The sequence below is a fragment of the Vombatus ursinus genome, unplaced genomic scaffold, assembly GCF_900497805.2.
Source record: "Vombatus ursinus unplaced genomic scaffold, bare-nosed wombat genome assembly UNPS02014791.1, whole genome shotgun sequence".
NCBI classification, from domain to species: Eukaryota; Metazoa; Chordata; class Mammalia; order Diprotodontia; family Vombatidae; genus Vombatus; species Vombatus ursinus.
This window is the reverse complement of record NW_020954569.1, coordinates 69,222,801-69,248,229: the sequence shown is the minus strand read 5'-3', so window position 1 is coordinate 69,248,229 and position 25,429 is coordinate 69,222,801. Positions and strand designations below refer to the sequence as shown.

The following is a 25,429-nucleotide window of genomic DNA, read 5'->3' as shown; positions in this document are numbered from 1 at the left end:
TTATGTTAATCTTCCTCCAGCATCAGGATTGAGTTCGTTCCCCTCCACAGAGCACCCAAAGGCCATCCACAACCTCTTCACTACTTACAAAACTTTATTTTCTTTTTCTTACATGAACCACATGATCTGGCAGATTGGCTCATTTCTTATTCCCTGAATGTGCCGTAAGTATTTCCACCTCTGGGCCTGGCTCACACTATGCCCCTTTCTTGGAATGCTTGCCCCCCTTTCTCCACTGGTGCAAATCTTGTCCAAGGTTACTACCTCCTCTGGGAAGTCTTCCCCAACCTCTCCTCAGTAATTGGGAAGAAGAAGAAATGAATGAAGGAAGGAAGGAAGGAAGAAAGGAAAGAAAGAAGGATTTATTAAGCACTTTACAAATATTATTTCATTTGATCCTTACAATAATCCTGGGAGGTGGGTGCCACTATCTCCATTTTACAGTTGAGGAAGCTGAGGCAGATGGAGGTTAAGTAACTTGCTCAGGATCACATGGCTAGTAAGTGTTTGAGGCCAGATTTGAACTCAGCCATTCCTGATTCAAGTTCCAGTGCTCTAACCACTGTGGCCACCTGGTTGGCATCCTCCAGTACAAATTACTTGTCACTCACTTGGGCTTTAGCCTGTGCCATCTCTTTTAATTATTCATCTTTTCATGTACATGTCCTGTTTCCCCAACAAGGATAAAAGGCTCCTGAGGCCAGAGATTGTATTATATAAGTAGGGTCTATCTCTCTAGTTTCTAACACAGTGTTCTTCACAAAAGTATTCAATGTGCAATCATAGTAATGCAAAAATTGTATCAAAAATATCAATCACTTTAAGGTTAGCACAACACTTTCCTCATAATGACTCTGTGAAGTCAGGTTATTATTATTGTTTATTGTTGTCATTTTCCACACAAAAAAGACTTCAGAAGGATTAAGTGACTTGGCCTAGGTCATAGAGAAGGCAAACTGAAGAGCCAGGCCTGGACCCAGGTCTGTTGATGATGATGGCTCTCTGACTGGCACTAACACTGATTTTCCTGGCATGGCTTTGAAGATTCTCAGACTTTGGGGGTCTAAATGAGTTGCAGTATCCTTATGTGTTTTGGGGATCAACAACTCTCTCTTCCTACTTTGGAATCACAAGCAGCAAAAAGAGTTCTTTGTCCTATACTGATATTTCTTGCTCTGTTTCTTTACAGGGTGATAAAATAAATACAAAGATAGAGCTATGGCACTATGGAAGATAAGCATCTTTACCTGGCAACCTCATTAGCTGTAGCTTGCATAGGTTTCATTTGAGAAATGGGAAATCTGAGGTAGAAAAATGTTTAAGACCCACCAGTGAGTTCCTGAACTAGAATGATGAACAAAGACTCTTTCTGTTCTAGATCGTGGCTTTGGGAAAAGTTTGTTATGCCATCATGTTAATATGTAAGACTGTGACCTTGCAGGTACCACATTCCTATAACAACAGTCACAGGGTCAATGGAATGCCATTCTACCCACCTGTGGGGGAAAAAAATTAAAAAAAAAATCACCAGACCCTGTAGTCCTTTTGAGGTATTTTCCTATATCATTCTTTCCTTTCCCCAGATAGACTCCTAGGAAAATCCATCTAAATCCTGTCCCAGAAGGCAAGAGGGGAGAATATTCAAGCTGGAAAAGCCTTAAAGGTCATTTTGTTCAATCATTTCATTTTATAGATGAGTGTCAAAGAGAAGAAACAACCTGCCTAAGGCCACGCTGTTGATGTGTGGCAGAGCTGGATCTCAAAGTCAAATCTATTGACTTCACATTGGTGCGGCCCTGGCCATGGTACTGAAGATAGTGGTAGGAGCAGCTGGGGCCTGAGCTCCTTGAAAGTCTACTTTGGAGAGTGCAGTGGAGGAGATTGTTGTCAAAAAGATTCTCTGAGAAAACTAAATGCTAAATATATAATACCTCATTGATTACCCCAGGGAATTTTCCAGCTAAATGAAGTGACAATTGTTTCGCTTGGGAAGACTCACACCAATTGGCAAACGTGAGTGCACACCAGGCTCACATACAAAGGCAGGACCAAAGGAACAATTAAACAACCACATAATAATGTAAAGGAAAACAGCACTGAAAGACAACAAAATTGTGATCAATCACTAATTGTAACTTCAGAGAACTCATGGTAAAGTAAGGAGATGGTAGCTCGCAGGTGGGAAATGAAGCATACATTGTCAAAGCACTGGTTCATTCTGCTTATCTGTATTTCTTTGGTTCTAGGGTGTGTGTGTGTGTGTGTGTATGTATTCATTAGAAAGTGACAGTGGGGGGCAGCTAGGTGGTGCAGTGGATAGAGCACTGGCCCTGAAGTCAGGAGGACCTGAGTTCAAATCTGGCCTCAGACCAAACACTTGACACGTACTAGCTGTGTGACATTGGGCAAATCACTTAACCCCGATTGCCTCACTAAAAAAAAAAAAAAAAAAAAAAAGTGACAGTGGTATAAAAAGAGCATGATGAAACTGAAATCCTCATCTTATTTTTTAAAAATAATATTTATTTTTAAAAGAAAACAAATAGATCTGGATGAAAATTTTCTCCTAAGCCTTACATACCTCTCTATCTTTAAAATGGGGCATTGAACATAATTTTACCCTTTCTTCAACATGTCAGCTCATTTTTATTAAGATCCATTATTATCTATTAACATCCTATATAACCTGAGTCAAGTATTGTATGGAGCTGTAATGCAGTAATGTCCTCAGGATCTATTAAGGTGAATAAGGCTGTTTACTTTTACACAGATATGTTTTCTTGAGTTCCCATGTCTGCTTTTTATGATGATTCTCTCTGCTTACTCACCACCAGACCATCAGTTCTTGCTTTTAGCTGCGTTTGGGGTGCCCTGCCTCTAAATTACCACCAAATACTACTGGGGCCAGTCAGTGGCTCACAGGTGACCAACCTCTGAGTTAGGTCATTAAATCAGTTTTGAAAATTGTAAACAGGAGGGCTGACCTAGCAAGGGAAGGATCTTGCATGTGAGAGCTGCCCGTTCCCCTATGGCAGGACAGCTGCCTTCATGTGGCCATTTGGGAAGGACCAATTACCCAGACCTCCCAGAGACAAGGAAGCCTCTCATAAAGCTCAGCTACCTTCACTGTTGACTTCTGGGAGCAGCTTTCTCAGTGGCTTTTTCACCTCCCAGGTGCTGTTGATGAAGGAGGGCATCACTCTGAGCAGCTCATCTTTGTCTTCCTCCCGGATTACAGGAATTGTCTCCAGGATAAGCTGCATCTGTTCCAACTCGTGACCCCCTGAGGAAGGAAACATCAGAGGAGTTACATCTGACAAAAAAGTCCTGGGACCAAAGATGAAGTTTTGGGATCCCTGGGAATAGCAGCTTGGTACAGTGGAGAATCCTGGGCCTAAAAGTAAACAGACTTGGGTTATAATCCTGGCTCTGCTCCCAACTAGCTGTGCCACCCTGGGCAATTCATGTTTCCTCTCTGAGTCTCTGTATCTTATCAAATAAAGGAGGTGGACCAGCTAATAAATCCCTAAAAGGCTCCCTTCCAGCTCCATTCTATGCTTGGCACAGTGGAAAGAATGCTAGATTTTGAGTTAGAGGACATTGGGCTCAAATCTCGGTTCTGCCATTTCTACCTTTGTGATGAGAATCACTAAAGCTCCGAGTCTTAGGTGTAAAGTGAGAGATTCTGACTAAATGGCTTTCCAAGGCTCCCTCTAGCTTGAAATCTATGATCCTATTATTCTAAGTTACCAGCCCACTTTGGCTCTGCCAAAGACAGTGTTACAAGAGCCCCAGCTTGACTTTCCAAGTATTTAGCCTCATATGTTTCTCTGTCTTCTTAGTGCCAAGATGGAGAAGGTGCTAACTATAAGACCAAATGTGACCCTGACATTTCGTGGTTCAATTAGGTGCTTTTTATCTGAGAAACTCTTTTCTGAAGTGGAAGAAAATCAAGAAAGAGTCCATTCAGTGATTAAGATGCACTTTAGCCAACCAAACTAACATTACTTTTAAAAAACATTTATTATCCAAATGTTTGGTGTCGCACAGATATTGCCTTGGAATTAATGCTTCACTGTTTCCTGGGAGAGGAGCTTGGTGACAAGAGAGGTCAAGTCTGTAGGACAGGTGGTCAGGATCAGAAAAAAATGCAAACAGAGAGGAGCACAATCCTTTATCTCATCTCATCTTATCTTATTTTCTCATAAGCTTGGAAAATTCAGGTGCCAGACCAGCTAGTCTTTTTTCTATTCCAAATTTTCCATCATTCCTGATTCTGTTCTTTCTAACTGGAAGAACCTCCTCACTTCTCTGTAGTTGAGAGCACCTCCTCCATGAAGCCTTTGTGGCTTAGTCCAGACTCATAAACCTCCCTCCCTTCCCTGAACTGCTACAGTTGCGCATCAACTGAGATGCACAAATTTAGAGACATCTCCACTTCAAATGTTCACGTGGACTTTTTGTGGCCAACTTGTGGTGGAGCCTGTTGAGCTTGCATTGGTCTAATCAGCCACAGTTGGACACAGTGTACCTTGACTCTGATGCAATGATGTCATTTTGGTCCTCTTCGAGCACGAAAGACATAAACCCAACCTAATGTGCACCAACCCAACCTAGCACCTGACCATACAAGGTTTTATATTATACTCAAATCCTTTTGGATACTGTATTATTCTGAAAAATTAATGTGGATGGCTTATTATAGGCATAGTTTTTCTAGGCAAGCCTAGATCAAAAGCCAGAAGAATTCGGGATCTTAAAAAAAAGGAAGATGAGTGACTCTCTTCCCATCTGTACCCCCTTCTAGCAGTGCCCCACTTTTGCCCATCTACTGCTTACTGATAAGGGACATAAGTTACATCGTAGTGGTGAGAATCAGAGGATTGAGGAGGAAGAGTCCCTTAAAACAGGAGTGGGGACCTCAATGGGGTACTTGAAGGTCTCTATTAGTGACACCCCAGGGAGCCTGGTAAGGAGACCTGATGCTTCCAGAAGGAAGAATCAATGACCAGAGCTATGGGACCCTCATAGGTATCTTGACTCAGGGAACCATACCCCAGGCCCCTCTGCCTTCCCCATCAGACCTCTCAGAATGAAGGCACTAGTATCTTCTGACTTATTTCCCTTTGAGCTAAGTTCCAAAAAACTAGGGACTATCTGAATCTTCTCCTCAAGTGGAAGGAGACTTTGCCTAAGAATCAGTTGGCTCCAGTACTGGCTCTGCCCCTAAACTTCTGTGACCCTTAACTTCTTTCTTTAAAACATAAAGGGCTTCAGCGATGTAACTTATGTCTCATATCACCTTTGGACTAGGTGAGCTCTTAGAGCCCTCTGAACTCTGAGATTTCAGGAAGCTATGGTTCTGTTCCTTAGATGATCCTGAAAATCTCTTCTAGTCCCAACATTCTATTATTATTGTAGTCTCAGTTAACTCCATGATTGGAGAGTTAACTCAAATTAATTTTCTCCCATCAAGTTACCTTACAAAAGTAAAATCTAAATGCATAAAAAGCTTAGGAAACATGACAAAGGTTATGAGGAAAATAGGAAACTGATTGTGGAAGTGCCAGTGTTATCGAGCATATAAATGGAAAACAAGGTAGTGCTTCCTACTTGGTCATTACAAGAGCAATAACCAATCTGAAAAATTTCTTAAAACTATTCACACTTAGGGTTCTTTACCTAGTGTGTGCTTCATTTAAATATGAATGAACAAGTTTTCATTCTATTTAGAACTCATGTTTTGATGTACACAAAAATTGCTGAAGTTAAAACATCTGATGAAATCTAAGATTAGTTGTGTGAATTTGTGCATGTTACTTAACCTTGAACATTGATTTCCTCCACTGTTAACTGGGGATAAGAATCCTTGATTTATCTACTTCACAGGTTGAAAATTGTATATGAAAGTGCTACAGTATGGATATGGAATGTATATCGAAGTGCTATGGTTCTACGGCTATAAAGGGCTATTACTTTGTTCAAGACAGCAGTCCTGATCCAGTTCGGACATGGCCCACTCTCCCTCCTTGCCAAGGCCCTTAACATATTCCTTTGGTCCTTGCCTTCTCTTCTATACAAATGTAAACTTTGTTTTCCAGCAGGTAGGAAAGTGAATAAGTGAGTCAAAGTGGGCTCCCCTTGAGCCAAGGTCCCCCCACAGAGCTTTCACAGGCCACTCACAAAAGGGCTGTGTTTCCTAAACATTAAGATAAGGCATCATTTGACCTTCACTGCTTACCATGCTGGGTTTCATCAGTGTACCCGAGCCCAGACAGCAGCTCTGGTATGCCCTGCTGCTGGATATCCCAGAGATGGCTTGGGTCCCATGCAAACAAATTTATCTCTGCTATCCCTGAGGGCCTCCACTCTGTCACCAAGTGGGGCCATTTCCCATGGTGAGGGCTGGGCAGCCTTCCTGAGGTCAGCCCTCTGCTGGGAGGCACTGGGTATCACAAACATCTTTCATATCATTAAGTGACTTTGGACCTATTTAAGTGGAAGACACAAAGTCACAGTTGGAGCTTGAAGGGCAATTATCCACAGATAGCCCCTTTCAACCCTCACTCCCCTACGAGAATTCTATTTCACAGACCCCCTTAACACATCTTTGTGCATTCTCTTTCCAGTCTTGGTTTTCTTGGCCCAGAATGTTTTTCTCTTTCTTCCTGTGGGTCTAAGTTCAACCACTCTTTCAAGCTCCAGTTTAAATCTGGCCTCCTCCATGAAGTTTTCCCAGCCCCCTCTGATCTCTCCTTCCTCCAAACTCTAATAACACTTACTCGTGACTCCTCATGGCACCTAGAACATGTCAACTAGAGTAACAGTATTTTAGAGCTGGAAGGGACCTTAAACATCAATTAGTTCAACTCTCTCACTTTAGATTTGAGGTAATTAGGCCCAGAGAGTGCCTTGCCCAAGGTCAAACATGTAATCAGCATCAGCTGTAAGATTCCAGTGGACATCTCCTGACTCCAGAGCCAGGATTCTTTCCAGCATGCTAGGCTATGTCCCTTGTATTATTGTTTATCTTTCTACTTACATGTCTTATCTCTTCAACTAGACTATAAGCTCCTGTAGGGAGATATTTTGGCCTTTTTTGTTTGTTTCTTTTGTTTTGTTTTATTTTAGTTAGGCAATGGGGTTAAGTGACTTGCCCATGGTCACACAGCTAGTAAGTGTTATGTGTCTGAGGTTAGATCTGAACTCGGGTCCTCTTGAATCCAGGGCCAGTGCTCTACTCACTGCACCACCTAGCTACCCCTATTTTGGCCTTTTTAAGTAACCTTGGCCAAGAGGGTAAGTAGTGATAGCATACCACCCATCAGCCCCTACCCCTAAGTATATTCTATATGTGTCTCTAGAAAAGAGAAACTAATAGGCTTATGCACCTTTTAATAGGTACCTGTACTCAGGTGGATCACCTGTTAGAATTACAGGCCAAGAGACCAGGAAAAAATAATCACAAGGTACTTTGAGGTTGACAAAGCACTGAAAATACACAATCCCATTGGATGCCATTAGGTGGGCACATAGTCATTACTCTGTCTCAGAGGCAATGCTGTATGGTGGATAGAGAGCTGGCCTTGACACCAGAAATACTGGGGTTCAGGTCCCACCTCTGATACTACTGGCTAAATTTGTGTCTGGCCCTGGGCAAGCCACTTAATCTCTCAACTCTCAAAGACTATACGCTATAGAAAATGTGCCAACCTGCACTAGTAGAGGGAATTTCCTCAGCTGGGAATTCCTTTTATCAATGAAATAATAGGTCTGTTCCTATCCCTATCCTCATTTCACAGATGAAGACACTGAGTCTTAAAGAGGTTAAATGACTTGCTTGTAATCACACAACTAGGAAGTGTCAAAGGCAAGATTTGAACCCATATTTTTCCTGATTCCAAATCCAGCACTCTCTTATACTATACTGCCTGGTTCAACCTCTATAGGGCTTGAATATCCAAGCATGCTAACTGATGGCAAACATCTCACCTTCCTTGATTCTCTGGTTCGCAACAATCTTTCTTCATGGACCTACCTCTCTGTGTTGCAACCATCTGCAATATGATATTTACTTACTGATGTTTGTGCCTTATCTCCCTAACTAGAATGTAAGCTCCATGAGGATAGGCAGAGTGTCTTATTAAACTTAGTATCTTCCCAGAACCTAGCACAGTGTCCTGTACACAACAAGCACTGAATAAATATTGCCTGAATAAATAAATAAACGCATAAATACTTGGGTTGAATATATTCTATGGTGGAAAAAGGACATAGTCTTAAAGAACCTTTACCACTATGTATAGGACATTTCTTACCCCATCCCAATGTAGGCGTAGCTATTCTTGGCCTAGAACTCTGCAGTATAATAGGCAACTGACCCGTGTCACGGTTCACTGACCAACAGGGTCTTACATATATAGAATGTGCTGAATGTGCCCAGGTACACTCTAATGTCCTTTCCCAAAACTGGTTTTTGTGTCTCATTTTTAAGTTTGTATTGTTAATAAAAGTTTATTTGTTAATTTTAGAAAAATTAAATTTAGTTAAGGTTTAGTTTTAGAAAGATAATGTCCTTTATGATTGATTATTCAACACATTGCCCTTAAAAATAAATGTAAATTAGGGGGCAGCTAGGTGGTGCAGTGGATAGAGCACCGGTCTTGGATTCAGGAGGACCTGAGTTCAAATCCGGCCTCAGACACATATACTTATTAGCTGTGTGACCCTGGACAAGTCACTTAGCCCCATTGCTTAAACAAAAAAAAAAATGTAAATTATCTGAGTATATACCCTGAAGGAATGTGTTGCATGTGTTGTTGGTTCCAGCACAGTGGAGGAGAGGGTATTCTCGGGGATGTAGCATTTGAGACCTTGGATAGATCTTGACCATAGTCCTTTCTGCCAAGGGCAGGTCCCAGGTGGTAGGGGCACAGACACATCACAATTTTCCTTTGACCATTTCCAAAGACAAGATAATCCATAGGGTATATAAATGTGTTTTTGAGACATACTCTCATCCACCTGGATCACTAGGCTGTCAACAAGTCTTGCCTGGTATTTCTACACACTCTTAAGTCCTAATTCTGACACACAAAGACGAGACTTGCTATTAGTTCTTTGGACCATTACACTGGCCTTCTAGGTGGCATGCTTGCCTCTATTCTCCCTCTTTCTTCCTCTTATCAAGCCTTTATACTGCTTCTATACTTTTCTTTTTTATACACAGATCTGGTCACATAGCTCTTCTGCCTCTGTGGCTCCCTATTACCTACTAAGCAAAGTTTGAACTCTTTTGCCTGGTGTTCAAAGCTCTCCACAAACCAGCCACCTTCCCTATCCAGCCTTAGTGCTTATTCTTTTTCTCTATGCACTTTATATCTCAGCCAAACGAGAATGCTTTCTTCTCCCACATACACACTGAGCTTTCCAATCTCCAAGACTTTCACTATTTCCTATAAATGGAATGCCTCTTTTCCTCCCTCTTTGCCTGATGAGTTCCTATCCATCTCTTAGTACCCAACTCAAGTCTCTCCTCTTGCATGAAGACTTCCCATGCCATGCCTCTGCCTTGCCACCGAATAACAATCTTTCTGTTGGACTTCACATGGCACCATACCACATATATACCATATATTATTTTAAATGTATATATAAAAGATATATATATATACACATATATAATATATCATACATAGATCTATTGGTGTGTGTGCTGGTATATATATGATACATGCATATATGTAACACATATGATATATTTATACTCATATAAATATATGCATATGTGAGTATACATATACACATACATCATGTGAGAGATGTGTGTGTGTGTATATATATATATGTAAAACAGAACTGAGGATAAATCTCACATTTAAATATCATTTATATATACATACACATATACATATATACATATGTATATACATATATGTCTACACATATATATCATACACATAGACACATAGGTTATATATTTCCTGAGTATCAGCTATGGGTCCAGGCCTGTGGTGTAGAAAGAACATTATTTTGAAGTGAGTAGATGTAGGCTTAAACCCTGCTCTGACAGTTATGAGACATAGGATCATGGTTCACCTTTCTGAGCCTTGGTTTCCTCATCTAGGAAAAAAAAGAAATTATGTTGCTTCCTATCCCTCACAAATGGTGGTGAGAAATGTTATTTTGCAAACCTTAAAGCATCATATAAATGTGCATTATTAATTTTTATTGATTTATTGGTCTTAGCCAATCTGACTGTGTTCTGGATAGCCAGACTTCAGTCACAGATAAATAAAATGAGGGTAGGAGAAGCCCCATTTTCCATTTAATTATCCCATTTTATAAGATGAAACGTTGTAAAGAAAGGAACAAAGGAAAAGTAGGAACCCACCAGCAAACAGCATCTTCCCTGTGAGCATTTCAGCCAAGATGCAGCCAGCTGCCCACATATCTATAGCCTTGGTATAGTTGTTGGGAGAGAGAAGCAAGCGTGGAGATCGATACCATTTTGTGACCAGTCCTTCTGAAAGATAACCCTAGAAGAGAAAAGACAAAAACACCAGACCAACAGGTAAGTAATGCCTCCTGAGAAACACTTCTTCCCAAACTTTTATTTTTTATTTTGTTTAGGCAATTGGGGATAAGTGACTTGCCCAGGGTCACACAGCTAGTAAGTGTCAAGTGTTTGGTCTGAGGTCAGATTTGAACTCAGGACCTCCTGACTTCAGGGCTGGTGCTCTATCCACTGCGCCACCTAGCTGCCCCCTCCCAAACTTCTAATGGTCCAGTCTCACAGAGGAGACCTGGGAGTGTAATAGGAAGAACTCGTCCTTTTTGTCTCTTCCAGTTATATTGGCAGGAAGCTGGAGGCATCTGGTGGATCATGGCTCAGATCTGCTGTCAGTCACAGTACTGGGTGGAGTCAAGTACAGGGTCTTGGCCTGGTACATTGAACACAGAAGTGTTTGATAGAATCTGGGGGCAAGTGAAAAAGTCTCCGAGCCCAAGGAAAATAGCAGTCACAAAGCACATACATTTAACTCTTCTCAAACACAGAATGTATTTAACTTAATTTTAACACATAACACTTGGTGATCTGGTTGGCAAACTTTGTTTATAGCTAAAATTTCAACTAGAGAACTCAAAGGTATTAGATCAGATGAGTTGATGGCAGGAGTTTGTTTCTCTAAAGGATTTTTAAGAAATTATGAAAGAGAATAGAAATAGCCACGAGGGAGAACACTGAAGAATTATCAACCAGAATTGGCAGTGAGGCATAGTAGAGCATTGAACTTGCAGTCAGGGTTAGCAGAATGAGCCAATTTGGAGGGGAAGCAGGTAATGGAGCCCTGAATTAGTTGTGCACAAAGCTGGAGAAGAGACATAAAAGTAAAGGCTGTTCCAGGACACCCTGGCTCAAAAAATATCTCTACTGGATAGGGACCCCTGGTTAAATATAAATTTCAAAGGAAGGATAGCACATTAACCCACCACCAACCACCAATACCTTACAAATTAGATTACTGGGGACTATAGGTTTCATTAGTAACTAGGCGGCGCCATAGTGCACAGAGTGCTGGGCCTGGAGTCAGGAAGACTCATCTTCCTGAGTTCAAACCTGGCCTCAGACACTTACTAGCTGTGTGACCCTGGGCAAGTCACTTAACCCTGTTTGTTTCAGTTTCCTCATCTATAAAATCAACTGGAGAAGGAAATGGTAAACCACTCCAGTAGCTTCACCAAAAAAATAAAAAATAGGGTCATGAAGAGTCTGAAACGACTGAACAACAACAACAAATGGGTTTCGCTGCATCTAGAACTAAAATCAGAGACCATCCTGTCCCATTCTATTTTATAGAGGAGAGAACAGAGGCTCAGAGAGGAGAAAGGACTTCACTCAAAGCCACTAATATAGGAAGCAGCCAGGATTCAGTACCACATGGTCAAACCTCAAATGCAATGCTTTGTCTACCACACCATTCTTTAGTAAATCAGTCACCCGAGGGTGGGAAACGAGACAGACACAGTTTTCAATGGGGTATTAGGAAAGGTCCAAGTCCATTTAATTCAACAAATGTTTGTTAAGTACCTAAAGTGTGCAAGATAGAACATGGGCTATTCTCTAGGGCTGTGTGGGGTAGGGCATTGAGCAGCAAGGGGGGTAATCCAGGGATCCCAAGGGGAGGGCGCTGAAAGGGGAAGAGGGGTAAATGGGGAGAGACAGACGCTCCATGAGCAAATGTCACTTCTCTAAGTTTGTGTTCCATTATTCTCTTACACATATTCCTCCAAAGCCAAACTGTCCTATTAGCTGCTCCCCAAACACATCCTGTACTTTCTCATACCCTTCCTTCTCCACTGGAAATGCCCTCTCTTCCTCCTTTTTCTCTACTCCTACTTGCCTTACTTTTCTATCTCTGTAACTAGAACCCTCTATACCACCAGTCACCTGGTCTCTAAGGTTTGAAACTCCAGGTTACTTTGGACTCTTCCCTCTCCCTTACCTCTCATATCTAGCCAGTTAATGAATCTCGCTGATTCTGCCTCTGCAACACTGCTCACACGCATCCTCTCATCTCCATTCCCACTGCCACCACCCGACCACAGGTGGTCATTACCACCCACCAGTATTTGTAATAATCTCCTACTAGGTCCTTGCATCTCTCTGCTCTCTGGTCCCTTCAATCCAGCCTTCATATATCTGCCAGAAGAATCCTCCTTCTGCATAATAATAAAATAATAATGATGACGGCGATGAGAGCAAACATTTCTGTAGCTTCTATAGAAAGGTTGGCTCTCATAAAATAATATACTATGTAAGTATATAACATATGCAGACATATAATAATGAGAATAAACATCCATATAGCAGTTATAGAAATGCTAAATCTTATAGTACAGTATAATAATTATAACATTATATATAATGTAATGTTATGTTATATATTATATAAAAATTATAATATAATAATAAAATGAGAGCTAACATTTATATAGAAGCTATTTTATGTCATTTCTATATAAATGTTAGCTATTATTATTGTGTAGAAAGAAGATATCCCATATTATAGCTTGTTAAGGTTTGCAAAGACTTTACATACATGATGTCATTTGATAGATCTGGCCATGTCACTCTTCTGCTCAAACCTTTCAAAACCTCATTCTGATGCTCAAAACCTGGTCCCTTTACTTACTAAGATCACATTCATTTATCAGGTATTCAAAGCCTTTTATAATCTGGCACTACTGCATCTTTAATCAATCAATATTTATTAAGCTCCTACTATGTGTCACAGTCTTACCTCAAATCACATCCCTTCATGTTTTTATTGTTCAGTCATGTCAATCATGTCTGACTCTTCATGACCCCATTTGGGGTTTTCTTGGCAAAGATACTGGAGTGATTTGCCATTTCTTTTTCCAGCTCATTTGACAGATGAGGAACTGAAGGTTAAGTGACTTGCCCAGGGACACACAACTAGTAAGTGTCTGAGGCCAGATTTGAACTCATGAAGATGAGCCTTTTGGACTCCAGGCCTGGCACTCTATGCACTATGGTGCCACCTAGCTATGTTGTACTTTCCTCCAAGCACTCTAATATCAAGTTAAATTATTCTGTCTTCCAGACATGTCCTGTACTCTCACTTTTGGCCTTGGTTCATGCCTCCATGCCCACTCTATCATCTTCACCTTTTGAGTTTCTACCCATTCTTTAGAGCTCAATTCAAATGCCACCTCCTTCATGAAGCTTTCCCTAATTCTCTCTCTTGGTTAGAACCTTCCTCCTGAAACTTCACATAGCATTTTGTTTTGCCCCTCTCTAAATACTTCTTAGGCAGATGGATGACACAGCAGAGCTTGGAACCAGGAAGACTCATCTCCTTGAGTTCAAATCTGACCTCATACACTTCCTAGCTGTGTGTTCCCGACCAAGTCACTTAACCCTGTTTGCCTCAGTTTCCTCATCTGTAAAATGAGCTGGAGAAGGAAATGCCAAACCACTCTAGAATCCTCACCAAGAAAACCCCAAACGTGGTCATAAAGATTTGGACATGACTGAAAACAACTCAAAAATAACAACAACAAATACTTCTTCTTATTATGTAATGTAGTTATCAGTGTTTATGGCTGACCCTCCTTCTGGGTTAAGCTTCATGATGGCAGAAGCTAAGTCTTATCCAAAAGGCTCTGTACAGAGCAGGTCCTTAAACATGTTTGCTGAATGAATAAATGAATCCACAATTCTTTAATGTCTAGTTCAAAACCACCTCTTGATTCTCGTAGTCAGACGTAATCTCTCCTCCCTCTGAATTCCCACAGTACCATATGTCCTCATTATGGTCCTTATCATTGATATTCAGATACAATTATTTATTTAGATGTATGTATATAAGCTTCTTGAGGGCAGGGACACTATCTGAAAATGACACTTGACATTTATATGAAGCTGACCAAACATTCTACCCAGATGATCTCGGCATCTGGAACCCGGAGAGTGAAATGACTTATTCAGGGTCAAATGGCAATAATGGAAAGAACTGGGATTTCAATTTGGGTTCCTCTAACTCCAGCTCTCTTTTTGCTAAGCTGTGTTTCCCTTATTAGTGATACTAGAAAACAGTTTCAATAGAGTGGTAAGGCTGGATTGCAAGAGCTTGAAGAAGGAATAGGTAGCCCAGAAATGGAACCAGTGGGCATATTAGTCTATGACAGGATAAATAGGACAGAGGTAATGAATCTATGAACTTGTCCAAAGTCATAGACCATAAGGTAGAAGCTGGGACCTTTTCAAATAATGCTCAGCAATCATCAGTCTTTTTATTTTTAAAGGAAACATTTTATTAGAAAGCTAACATAAACATCAATAAAAACAATTAATAGACATTTAAATTAATTAGTTTTGAGAATTTTGGTAGTGAAAATGAAGAGATTAAACAGTACAAGCTAAAAATGGCCATATGGGATTCTTTTTTTCAAATGAAGTAAGACTGATATATGTTTGAAAGAAGAGGGGATGTAGCCAATGAAGAGGGAGACAGTGAAGATGCTGGAGAGAGAGAAAGTATGATCCCATGGGGGCCCATGAGGGATGAGATCAAGGTCATAGATTGCCCTTGGAAATAATGATAGACGTGTCTTCCTCTGAAAGGAAGGTTGATAGGCTGAATGGGGAGGAGGGAAAGAATCTAAGGACTTATCCAAAGCCATAGACACTGGGGTGGGACTTGGAGCCTTCCAAATGATGTTCAACAATCATTATTTTAAAAGGAAGTTTTATTAGAAACCCAATATTAAACAAATAAATATGACTAATATATATCTAAATTCATTAATTTTAATGCATAATAATAACACTTTTTAGACACTCTCTCTAAAAAGGAATATTCCTGAATTAGACTAGAGGCAGGCTAGCATATCTTATTTGGAGAGCAAATCATCTTAGGGAAGTTTTTACTTTGTTTTGATAATCAAATTATTACACAGCTAGTATTGGTCTAATAAGACAATGGCTATGAAAATGCTTTTTAAAAAGCATAAAACACTAAGCAAATGCAAGATGTTATTAATACTTAGGTCAAAATTAGTTGAACTCTGTATATATAACGGGCCAGTTCTGACCCAGGAGAATATCTGGTTTTCAGATAGCCACAGATGTAACAAATGGCCAGGGAAATGTGTGAGGGAACCATGTAAAGACAAATATGCCATTACTACTGGGGATCAAATCTGGCACTTTCTCTTGGATTTTTCCAGATTAAATAAATCTTTAAAATACTATCTCAGGGGAAGACACCCAAAACGGTTAGGAAGGCTTATAGATGGGCTGTAGGAAGGGGCTCAGAGATCGCCCTCCATCACCATCTGCCAGAGTCTGGAGCATAATGGGTACTCCAGTTTATCTGGATTAGAGGAACATCCTACTTAAGGATCCAATGCATTCAGATGTTTTGGGGGAAGAGAGTAGTCCTGTCCCACCCCCAAGCTGAACAGGGGGCCCCATGGTTCAGCACTGCTCCCAAGCTGGTGGCGCCAGGGCCCTGGCTCATCCATCAGGCATAAACAGAGGATACAAGCTGGGCATTGTCTGAATGCAGGGCATGAGAGGACAGGCAGAGGCAAGCTCCAAGTATACTGGGTATGGGCACTGTTCTGAGAGGACCACAAAGCCGCTTACCTCAGCAGATGACCCAAACATCCGTAGTGACTGAAAATGAAGGGAAGGAAAGGGGGGTGAGGGGGGCTGGGAAGCTCTCTCCCATTATCCTGCCTCTTCACCCAGTCCTGTCTTTACGTCACTCCTGGCAAAGAAGGAGCTCTAGGTCTGAGTAGGGAGCCTGGAAAAGTTGGGCATGGTTTCTCTTCTGAAGATCCCATTCATTAAGGTTTCTAGGCCTCTCATTTGACAAGATTCAGGTAAATTCATGGGGTCTTTTAGTCATTGAGGAGCATGGCGGGGGGGGAAGTATAAAACATGATTGGGATACAAGTTAGCAATGGCTGCCCAAGGAAAGACAGGATTAGTTAGATAGAATGAATTAAAAGGAAAACTATGGTTAAAGTTACATTATTTTTGATGGAGGGAGTAGCCTTTTATTACAGAATTCAGAATGCTTTGGGACAATTCTTTCTGGAATAAATGGGCTTCTTTGAAATGCCTTCATTCCTTCTTACCTTCCTTCCTTCCTTCCTTCCTTTCTTCTTTCTTTCCTTCCTTCCTTCCTCTCTCCCTTCATCCCCCTGTCAATTAAATTGAGGGCAGCTTGTTGAAGTAGACAGAACGATGGATTTGGAACACAGGACCTCAGTTTAAATTTTAGTTTTGCTACCTTGGGCAAGTCACTTCATGACTTTGAGACTCAGTTTCCCCAATTATGATCTTTTATTTCCTTGGACATATAGCCTCAGGTTGCCCCTTTGAGATGTAACACCCCTCTCTTCATGACTTCCTTTAAACTTGACATGATCTGTAGATACATGTTGGGGGCAAGAGATGGCAGGTGCAGTATTATTTGGTCCATACCCTCCACTCACTCTTCTCCCCCTCTCCCAAAGTCTTTGACCATGTTTCAGGGGAAGAGCTGCTGAGAATTTTACAGTCATGGCTGGAAGAGTTCTTAATTAAGCAGTAGTCTAGAATCCAGCTTATTCTTTGGCTCTGCAGAAATTCAATTTCATAACCTTGAGCAAAACAGCAGGTTTTTGTTGCATACTAGTTCTTCCCCCACAGAGAAGTAGAAAGAACAGCAAGTTCAGTGTGGGCAGATCCAGGTTAGAATGCTGAGCCTGGCAAGTCATTCTCTTTCTCTGAGGTTCAGCTTTCCAATCTGTAAAATGGGAAAGTTGGCCCATGTGGCGTCTAAGAATGCTTTTGGCTCTAAATACTGTAATGCTTCTCAGGGTAGAATTTTTATCTGTGTAAATAAAGGCAACACTAGGAAAGATCAAAGCAAAGCAAATAAAACAACAAATCACCATCCTTCCTTATTTCTGATTCAAAGGGCACAGAATTAAATTTATTTCCATGAAGATATGCAAGAGGGAAGCTGACATAAGAACATGATTTGCCCAGCCTCCCCTTTTATTCCTCTGTTAGTCATTCCCCACACAGTCTTATTTATGTTGCTTAAATTAACACGGACCATAAAACAATAAAGACAGTGAAATCAGCTTGTCACAGAGTTTTCATAAACTCCCCAGGCTAACAAAGTTCGGATTGGCCAGAAAAATCTTGTCCTACCCTCCCACCTTCCCCCAATCCTGGGTGGAAGAAAACTCCCTAGAAAGAGACTTTTGATTGATAAACTCAGTCATTGATTGAATTAGGAAAAGCTCTCTTTTCCAATCACATTCAATCCATGTTTGGGAAGATGGACAAAAGGGAGCATACAAATGTTCTCTCAAGGAACAAAGGTAGACATCATAAAGAAACATGGTACATGGGGACAAAAGCATAGGCTTTGGATCCAGCAGTTTAAAGAAATATTTAACGGCAGGGAGAAGGGAAGGGTAAATCTGAAATATTACTATTATAGAAATACAAATAGGTTTCTGAATTAGCACTCTTTTTAGCATTTAGTCTTTCTGGATCTTTCCAGCTGTTAGTGCCTCTCCCTCCATCTAACATATATTTATTTTGCATATACTTTTGTGCATGTGGTTTACCCTAACAGAATTTAAGCTTCTTGTGGGCAGGAATTGTTTTGTTTTTGCCTTTGTATCTCTAGAGCCTCATATAGAACCTGGCACATAGTAGGTATTTAATAAATAACTGTTAAAAAGATGTTTGGTTAAGATATAAAAAAATCCTCCTAGAGCCCAACTCTTCCAAAAAAACCCCAGCCAAAAGCTAAAAGGGGCCAGACAGAACAACAATCAAGCCCATTTCCCTCTTACCTTTGCAGTCCTCTTATACCCTTTTTATCCCCGTAGACTCTGTGATCCAATAAAAATGGCTTCCTCGCTGTTCCTCCAACACAACACTCCATCTCTCCACTTGGGATATTTTCACTGGTCATCCCCACTGCCTAGAATTCTCTCCCTCCTCATCTCATTGCTTGACTTTCCTGGCTGCCTTCAAGGGTCAGCTAAAAATCCCACTTTCTATATGAAACCTTTCCTGATTCCCCCTTAATCTGTGTGCCTTTCTTCTTCTTTCTTACAATGTGTGTGTGCATATGCATATATCTATATCTGCATCTATATCTAAATCTACTTATGTATCCTATGTGTACATAGTTGTTTGCTTATTATCTTCCCCATTAGACTGTGAGCTTTTAGAGAGCACAGACTAGGTTTTTTTCCCCTTTCTTTGTATCACTTTGTAGCACTTTGCACAGCACCTGGCACACAGTAGGTGGTTAATAAATGTTTATTTATTAACCCTTAAGACTGAAGAGAAAAACTAACACATTTCAATCTTGTCCAGCTCTACACAAGAAAATGGCCTGAAGCCTGCAGGAACTCAGAGAATGAATGCTAAAAGATTGAAAAATTAAAGGTATTTTTTATAAAAAACAACTCTCTTTGAAAACAGGTTGAAGAGAGATAATGTTAGAATCACCTCACTCCTTGAAAACTATGACCAAACAAAACACCTAAACACCATATTGCATGAAATCATTTAAAAAAAAGGGCAAAAAACAAAACAAAATGAAACGAAACAACAACAACACGACACAAGTTTATTAGAACCAAAGGACAAGGGGAAAAATAGAAAGAATCCACTGGTTACTTCATAAAAGAAATTCCAAATTGAAAACACTCAGGAATATCATAGCCAAAATTGTGGTCAAATTGCAAGTAGAAAGGAAAAAGGAGTTTAAATACCAAGGATCACTTCCCTTTTATAAGTTTTGGTTTCCTCATCTGCAAAACGTGGCCAATAATACTTCCGTTGCTTACCCTAAAGAGCTATTGTGAATTAGGTGTGTAATTTGTAGTCATTAGAAATAAAGAAATATTGTAGGTGATACAGTGGATAGAGCACTGGGTCTGGAGTCAGGAAGTCCTGAGTTCAAATTTGACCTTAGACATGTATTAGCTGTGTGACCTTGGGCAAGTCATTGAATCTCTGCTTCTCTCAGTTTCCTCACCTGTAAAATGGGGATAATAATACCATCCACCTCGCAGGATTGTTGTGAAGATCAAATGAGAAAATGTTTGTAAAGTGCTCAGCACAATAGCTGACACATTGTCAGCACCACATAAATGACAGCTACCATATTATTGTTGTTTATTGTTATTGTTAATACTCTTATATTTATTGTTCTTATAGTTTCTTCTGAAATAGGAGGGTGATGGAATAGATGTTCTCTGAGGTCTTTCCCAGCTCTGTCAGTCTCTGATTTTGTATCACAGATATCATCTACTGTTTATTGAGAAGGAGAATCCACTCTGTGCTGGGATGTGCTTTCATTAATAGGCTTATTCTGGAAGCAAATGACTTGTTCCCTTTGGGAAAATAGCCATTAACTTTGTTTTGGGGGTTCCTTTCAGGAGGTGACTTGTGTATTCTTTTTATTTTTTATTTGCCCTTTGAACCTAAGAGGTCCAAGCAGGTTTCATTCATTATTTCTTAAAATTTGGCATACAGGGTTCTTTTTTCAGTTGTGTTTTTCAGAGAGGCTGGTGATTCTTCAGCTCTTGCTCCCTGACCTGTTTTCAAGATCGGTTGTTTTTCCACAGAAGATAATTTATAGGGTTTGTTTTTGGTGGTTGTTCAGTTATTTCAGTCATGTCCAACCCTTTGTGACCCCATTTGGAATTTTCTTGGCAAAGATACTGGAGTGGTTTGCCATCTCCTTCTCTAATCCAATGGATCCATTTTGTCAGGCAATCAGAGGTTAAGTGACTTGCCCAGGGTCACGCAGCTAGGCAGTATGTGAGGCTGGATTTGAACTCAGGCCTTTCTGACTCCAGGCGCAATGCTCTATCCACCGAGCCACCGGCTGCCCTAACAGTCTCTCCTTTGTTCTGATACTTCTTATTGTCTCTTAAGGTTGAGGAATCATTGATTTTCATTTCCATTTGGTCCATTCTAATTTCAGGAAGTTTATTATATACATGGAAGGAATTGCAGAAGCCATCTAGTCACCCTTCCTTTGAGGCTGTAACATCCTTGATGAGCCAGTTAGTCAGCCTCTTCTCAAAGTAATAGGGAGCGCGCTACCCTAAAGACATCCTCCTCTTCTTCTGAATGTATCATTAGGAAGGTTTTCTTACATTGAGTCAAAATCTGCCTCCCAGTTGCTTCTACGCATCTCTCCTAGTTCTACCCTCTGTGGCCATGTCGAACAAGTCTGATCCCTCTGATATATAGCAAGCCTTCTAATATTTGAAGACACCTATCATTCTTTCTGCCACACTCCCCATCCCCTTTTTAACAGGATAAAAACTCCCAGGTTCTCCAGCCAATCCTAGAACGGAAAGGCTTCGAGGCCCCTCAACATTCTAGTCATCTTCCTTTGGACATTACATGGTTTGTCAATGATCTTTCCAGAATACAGCTCTAGAACTGAAGAGGCTCTTAGCCTCTTCATGGTCATACCATGGTATGGCCCATAGTATGAGCCCATGGTATGATCTTCTCCCTTTTTTTGGACATTATACTTCTATTAACTCAGCCTCAGACGACATTATCTCTTTTGGCTGACACATCATGCTGTCATCTCATTGAGCTTGGCGACTGCAAAGACCTCTGAGTATTTCTCACACATCGCTCCTTTCTAATCATTTCTCTCCTCTCCTATACTTGTTCAATTCTGCTTTTTCAAAATCAAGTCCAGGATTTTTCAGTCATTCCTATTACATTGTTGCTTCAGCCCACTGTTCCACATTGTCAAGATCTCTTTGGAAGCCAATTTTCTCATCTAGTGTACCCACTACCCTTCCTATGCCATGTATATATTTGATTGTATAATTCCTGGTACATAGTAGGTACTTAAGAAATGTTTGCAGACTGATTGCTAAACATGTCATCTATCCTATTTTATTAATAATTAATAAAGATGATGAATAGAACAGAGCTCTGACACTCTACCAGACACCTCCCTCCATGTTCTGGCTCCCTTTTTCCCTCCCCTAAGTGAATTCAGAGATGTTCTTTTTAATTGGGAAGGGAGAAAAGATGCTTATAATTGGGATACAAGTTTTCATTATAAGTATTTAAGAGAAAAAAATGACAAGGCATCAATAATCACAAACCAAAACCCAAGTCAATTGAGAATTTTTTTCATCCAGAATTAAAAAAGCTTAACAGCTTTTCGGCTCAATTCTCCATCCAAATATCAGCAGTTAGGTGGTTATCCAACTATAGAGGGAGAAAGTGCCTACCCTTTGAGAATTCATCTCTCCTCTACTGCCCATAGGGATGTGAGATTGTACCTGGTAGAGCTGAGAGAGGGAAACATAAATGGGATAAGTCGTTCTGCTGTGGTAAGGGGCTAAATTGCTTGCATTTTAAGAGTAAATTAACTCTTTGAAACCACTAGGCCAATATTTTCCTACTGTTGGTTCCTGGTCCCAACCACAGAATTTTACTACCAAAGGATTCTCACTTCTTAAAAGTGTGAACTTGAAAAACTGACTCCTCCCTATGTCCTACTCCTCCTACCCAGAGATCCCTCCTTCTCCCTGCCCAATCCTATCACGTGAGCTACTGAGAGAGCTACACAGAGAATGAGGAGAACAAAGCTCTGGTGGTAGAAAATTTAGCTTTTTAATTAAAACATTGCTATTACTTACTTACTCTGGAAGAGAACTTAACTCCTTTTAATTCTTCACCCTTCCTGACCTCTCCAGTAGCTTCTGACAACAATGACAACTCTTTCCTTTTGGATGTTCTATTCTTGGCGTTTAATACACTATTCCTTCCCATTTTTCATCTTAGATCTCTAACTTGTTTTTGTTTCTTTTCCCCCTCCTATCCCCTTGGCTAACACCTTTTATTTATTTTTTTTTTGCCCTCTTAATGTAGGCAGTACTCTAAGGATTTATTTTTTAACCCTAAGTATTTGACCTTGGCCTTCTATTCTTTCTCTGTTCCTTTCCTTTGCTAATCTCATTTACTCCCACTTTATCATTTCTATGCAGATGACTCGCAAATATCCATGTCCCACCCTGAAATTCAGACTTCCAATAGTCCATCAGATATCTCCCCTGAAATGTTTCATCATCACTTCAAGTTCAACATGTCCCAAACTGAACTCTGCCTTTCTCCCCAAAGTCCCCTCATCCTCTTTATCCCTTCCATATATCCGTCAATAGTACCACCCTTCTCCCAGTCATCTAGGCTTCATTTTTGATTTTTCCCTTTCCCTTGTCCCACACGTCCAATTAAGTAGTCACAAAGTCCTACTATCTCTACTGTCAGATCAATCTTTCTCATAAATAAGTTTAACCACATCCCTATCTTCCTCAAAAACCTCCCATGGTTGTCCTTGCCTACCAAGTAAATTGAAATTCTTGGTATCCTAAGCCTTCCACAATACTACTAGCATATTTATTGATGTATGCTTTCTTATTCCTACAAGAACATAATAATATCTTCACATTATCTCATTTGATCCTCACAACAGCTCTGTGAGACAGGTGTTGTCTTTACCTCCCATTTTACAGATGAAGAAATCAAGAATAAATGACTTGCCTAGGTCCCATGGCTAGTAAGTGTCTGAGGCTGGATTGGAACTCAGGTTTTCCTGACTTCACACTCAGCCAGCTATCCTCTAGATCACCTAGCCAACAAAATTTCTATTGAATATGCATATTGCATATATGTATACTGAATATGTATAGCTAACATTTACACAGCACTTACAAGGTTTGACTTACATAAGTTAATTTATTTGATCCTCACTACAACCCTGGGAGATAGATGCTATCATTATTCCCATTTTATAGATAAGGAAACTGAGTGACTTGACCAAGGTCACATAGCTAGTGTGAGAGACAGAGTTTCTGGGTGATTAATAATCAATTTATTAAATAGGCTAGCTGGCAATCAATAAATTGTTGGCCAGTGGTTTTTCTCAGTAACCAAAGCCACAAAGGGAGGCTTTGAATCACCTTAAATCCCTTCTGAAAGGGAACCCACCCCTGATTGGTGGACATTTAATGAGAAGGTGGCTAAAAATCTTCAGCTCCCCCTGCTGAGAATGTGGCTTGATCATGAGACTCTCGGCCTCCAGCAATTTGTATAGGGGGATGCATCTCCATCCAGACCATTCTGGTTGGTTTTCTCCTTCATGAGCTGAGTCACCCTAAACTCTAATTGAGGGGAGCTCCTTTCCCTAGACTGGGTAAGAACCCACCCAGACTGGATTCTGTTTATACTCTAAACAGAAGTTAGGTCTCCTAGTTGGGTAGGCTCTAACCCAGGATCGAAGAGCATATTCTATGAGAGCTAGGGGTAATCTCCTCAATCAGTCATGTCCTTCAGAGACTGACTTTTTATAGGAGCCAGGCCTTAATGAGGAAATTGAGTAGAAAAGCTTAGATCCCAATTTAATAATTGGTTATCAATATAATAATAAAAACAATGTCTCTCACTAGTAGGTGTCCAAAGCAGGATTGGAGCACAAGTCTTCCTGACTCCAACTCCAACATTCTATTTGCTTAGCCAGTCTAGCTGCCTATAAGTTCTATGAGATGGGGACAAAGTCTTACTTTTTTAAAAAATCTTTCCCAGCGTCTACCAAATAGTGGATGCCTAACCACTATTTGTATGGGGACGGGTTAACAATGCTTCTCTTCTTGAGGAGCATTCCTCATGCAGCTGTGGACAATGATAACCAAAAAAAAAAACAAAACAAAAAGAACCCCAACAAGTCCCCTGCAGTTATCCTAAGGGGACAATATTGGCCCCAGACACATCACTCAACCAACTAAGCAAGGACAGTGGGACCCAGATGGGAAGCACCTGCAGGAAAGCTCACTTTTTCCCAAGGTGAGGGCAGGGACTATGCTAATACATGTTAATGGGCACATTATGAGGCAAGCAATAATAAAAGGAGGTCTTTCCAGTGCCAGGGAAATGGGACAGCTAAAAGCAGGTACCTGTGTGTATTAGAGGAGGAGGGCAAAGCTTCTAATGAATGGGGTCCTGGCCTGACCAGGGGAAGAAAGGAGTCAGCTGTTTGCCAGAACCATGAAGAGCCAATGAATGCTTTAAGTGTGCACAGGGTCTCTCTATTACTCTGGAGTCTTGGAACTCTGTGGATATAATAGGATTATAGATCTAGAGGAGCAGGGAGGTGGCAGGGGACAGAGTGCTGGGCCTGGAGTCAGGAAGAATCTTCTTTCTGAGTTCAAATCTGCCCTCAGACACTTCCTATTGTGTGACCCTGGGCAGGTCACTTAATCCCGTTTGCCTCTGTATCCTCATCTGTAAAATGATCTGGAGAATGAAATGGCAAACCACTCCAGTATTTTTGCCAAGAAAACCCCAAATGGGGTCACAAAGAGTCAGATACAACTAATCGACTAAACAAAAACCTTTAGATCAAATTGAGAGCTAGAACGGACCTTAGAGTTAATGTGGAAATCAAACCCTGATTCAGAAATATCCTTTGGCACTAAATGAGAGGCTTAGAAGGTCAAAAGTTTAGCTGGAGGCCAAACATGCCATCGATGATGAAGCTGCAGGTCATTTATTCTGTTCTGTGGTTTTGACAGACATTGAATCTCATAGACTCTTTCAGGTTCTAGACCAAACTCTGCCAGTACTACTGGGTTTGGAGAAATCACTTTCCTGCTCTGGACATGGAGCTCCCATAGAGAATTCCAGATTCCACTGGGACACCCTTATATTAATTCCGTCACACCTTGGAAGAATTCAAGGAAGGTCTCAGCACCCTGAAGCTCCCTGAAGAGATGAGCTCTAGGAAATGCTTCATTATCCCAGGAGGGAGGAGAAGGATAGGTGGGCAGC

At 40.7% G+C, this 25,429-nt stretch overlaps 1 protein-coding gene across 2 annotated transcripts in view; it reads right to left on the bottom strand.

Moving 5' to 3' along the window:
• Nucleotides 1-25,429, bottom strand: part of MAPK4 (mitogen-activated protein kinase 4) — a 223,736-nt gene that overhangs the window by 14,993 nt on the left and 183,314 nt on the right. For both annotated transcript variants that reach the window (XM_027868975.1, XM_027868976.1), the window contains 2 exons: nucleotides 10,394-10,538; nucleotides 3,122-3,283 (listed from right to left, as the gene is read on the bottom strand). In XM_027868975.1, the coding sequence (XP_027724776.1) occupies nucleotides 3,122-3,283; nucleotides 10,394-10,538 (307 nt within the window). The remainder of the gene's footprint in view (nucleotides 1-3,121; nucleotides 3,284-10,393; nucleotides 10,539-25,429) is intronic.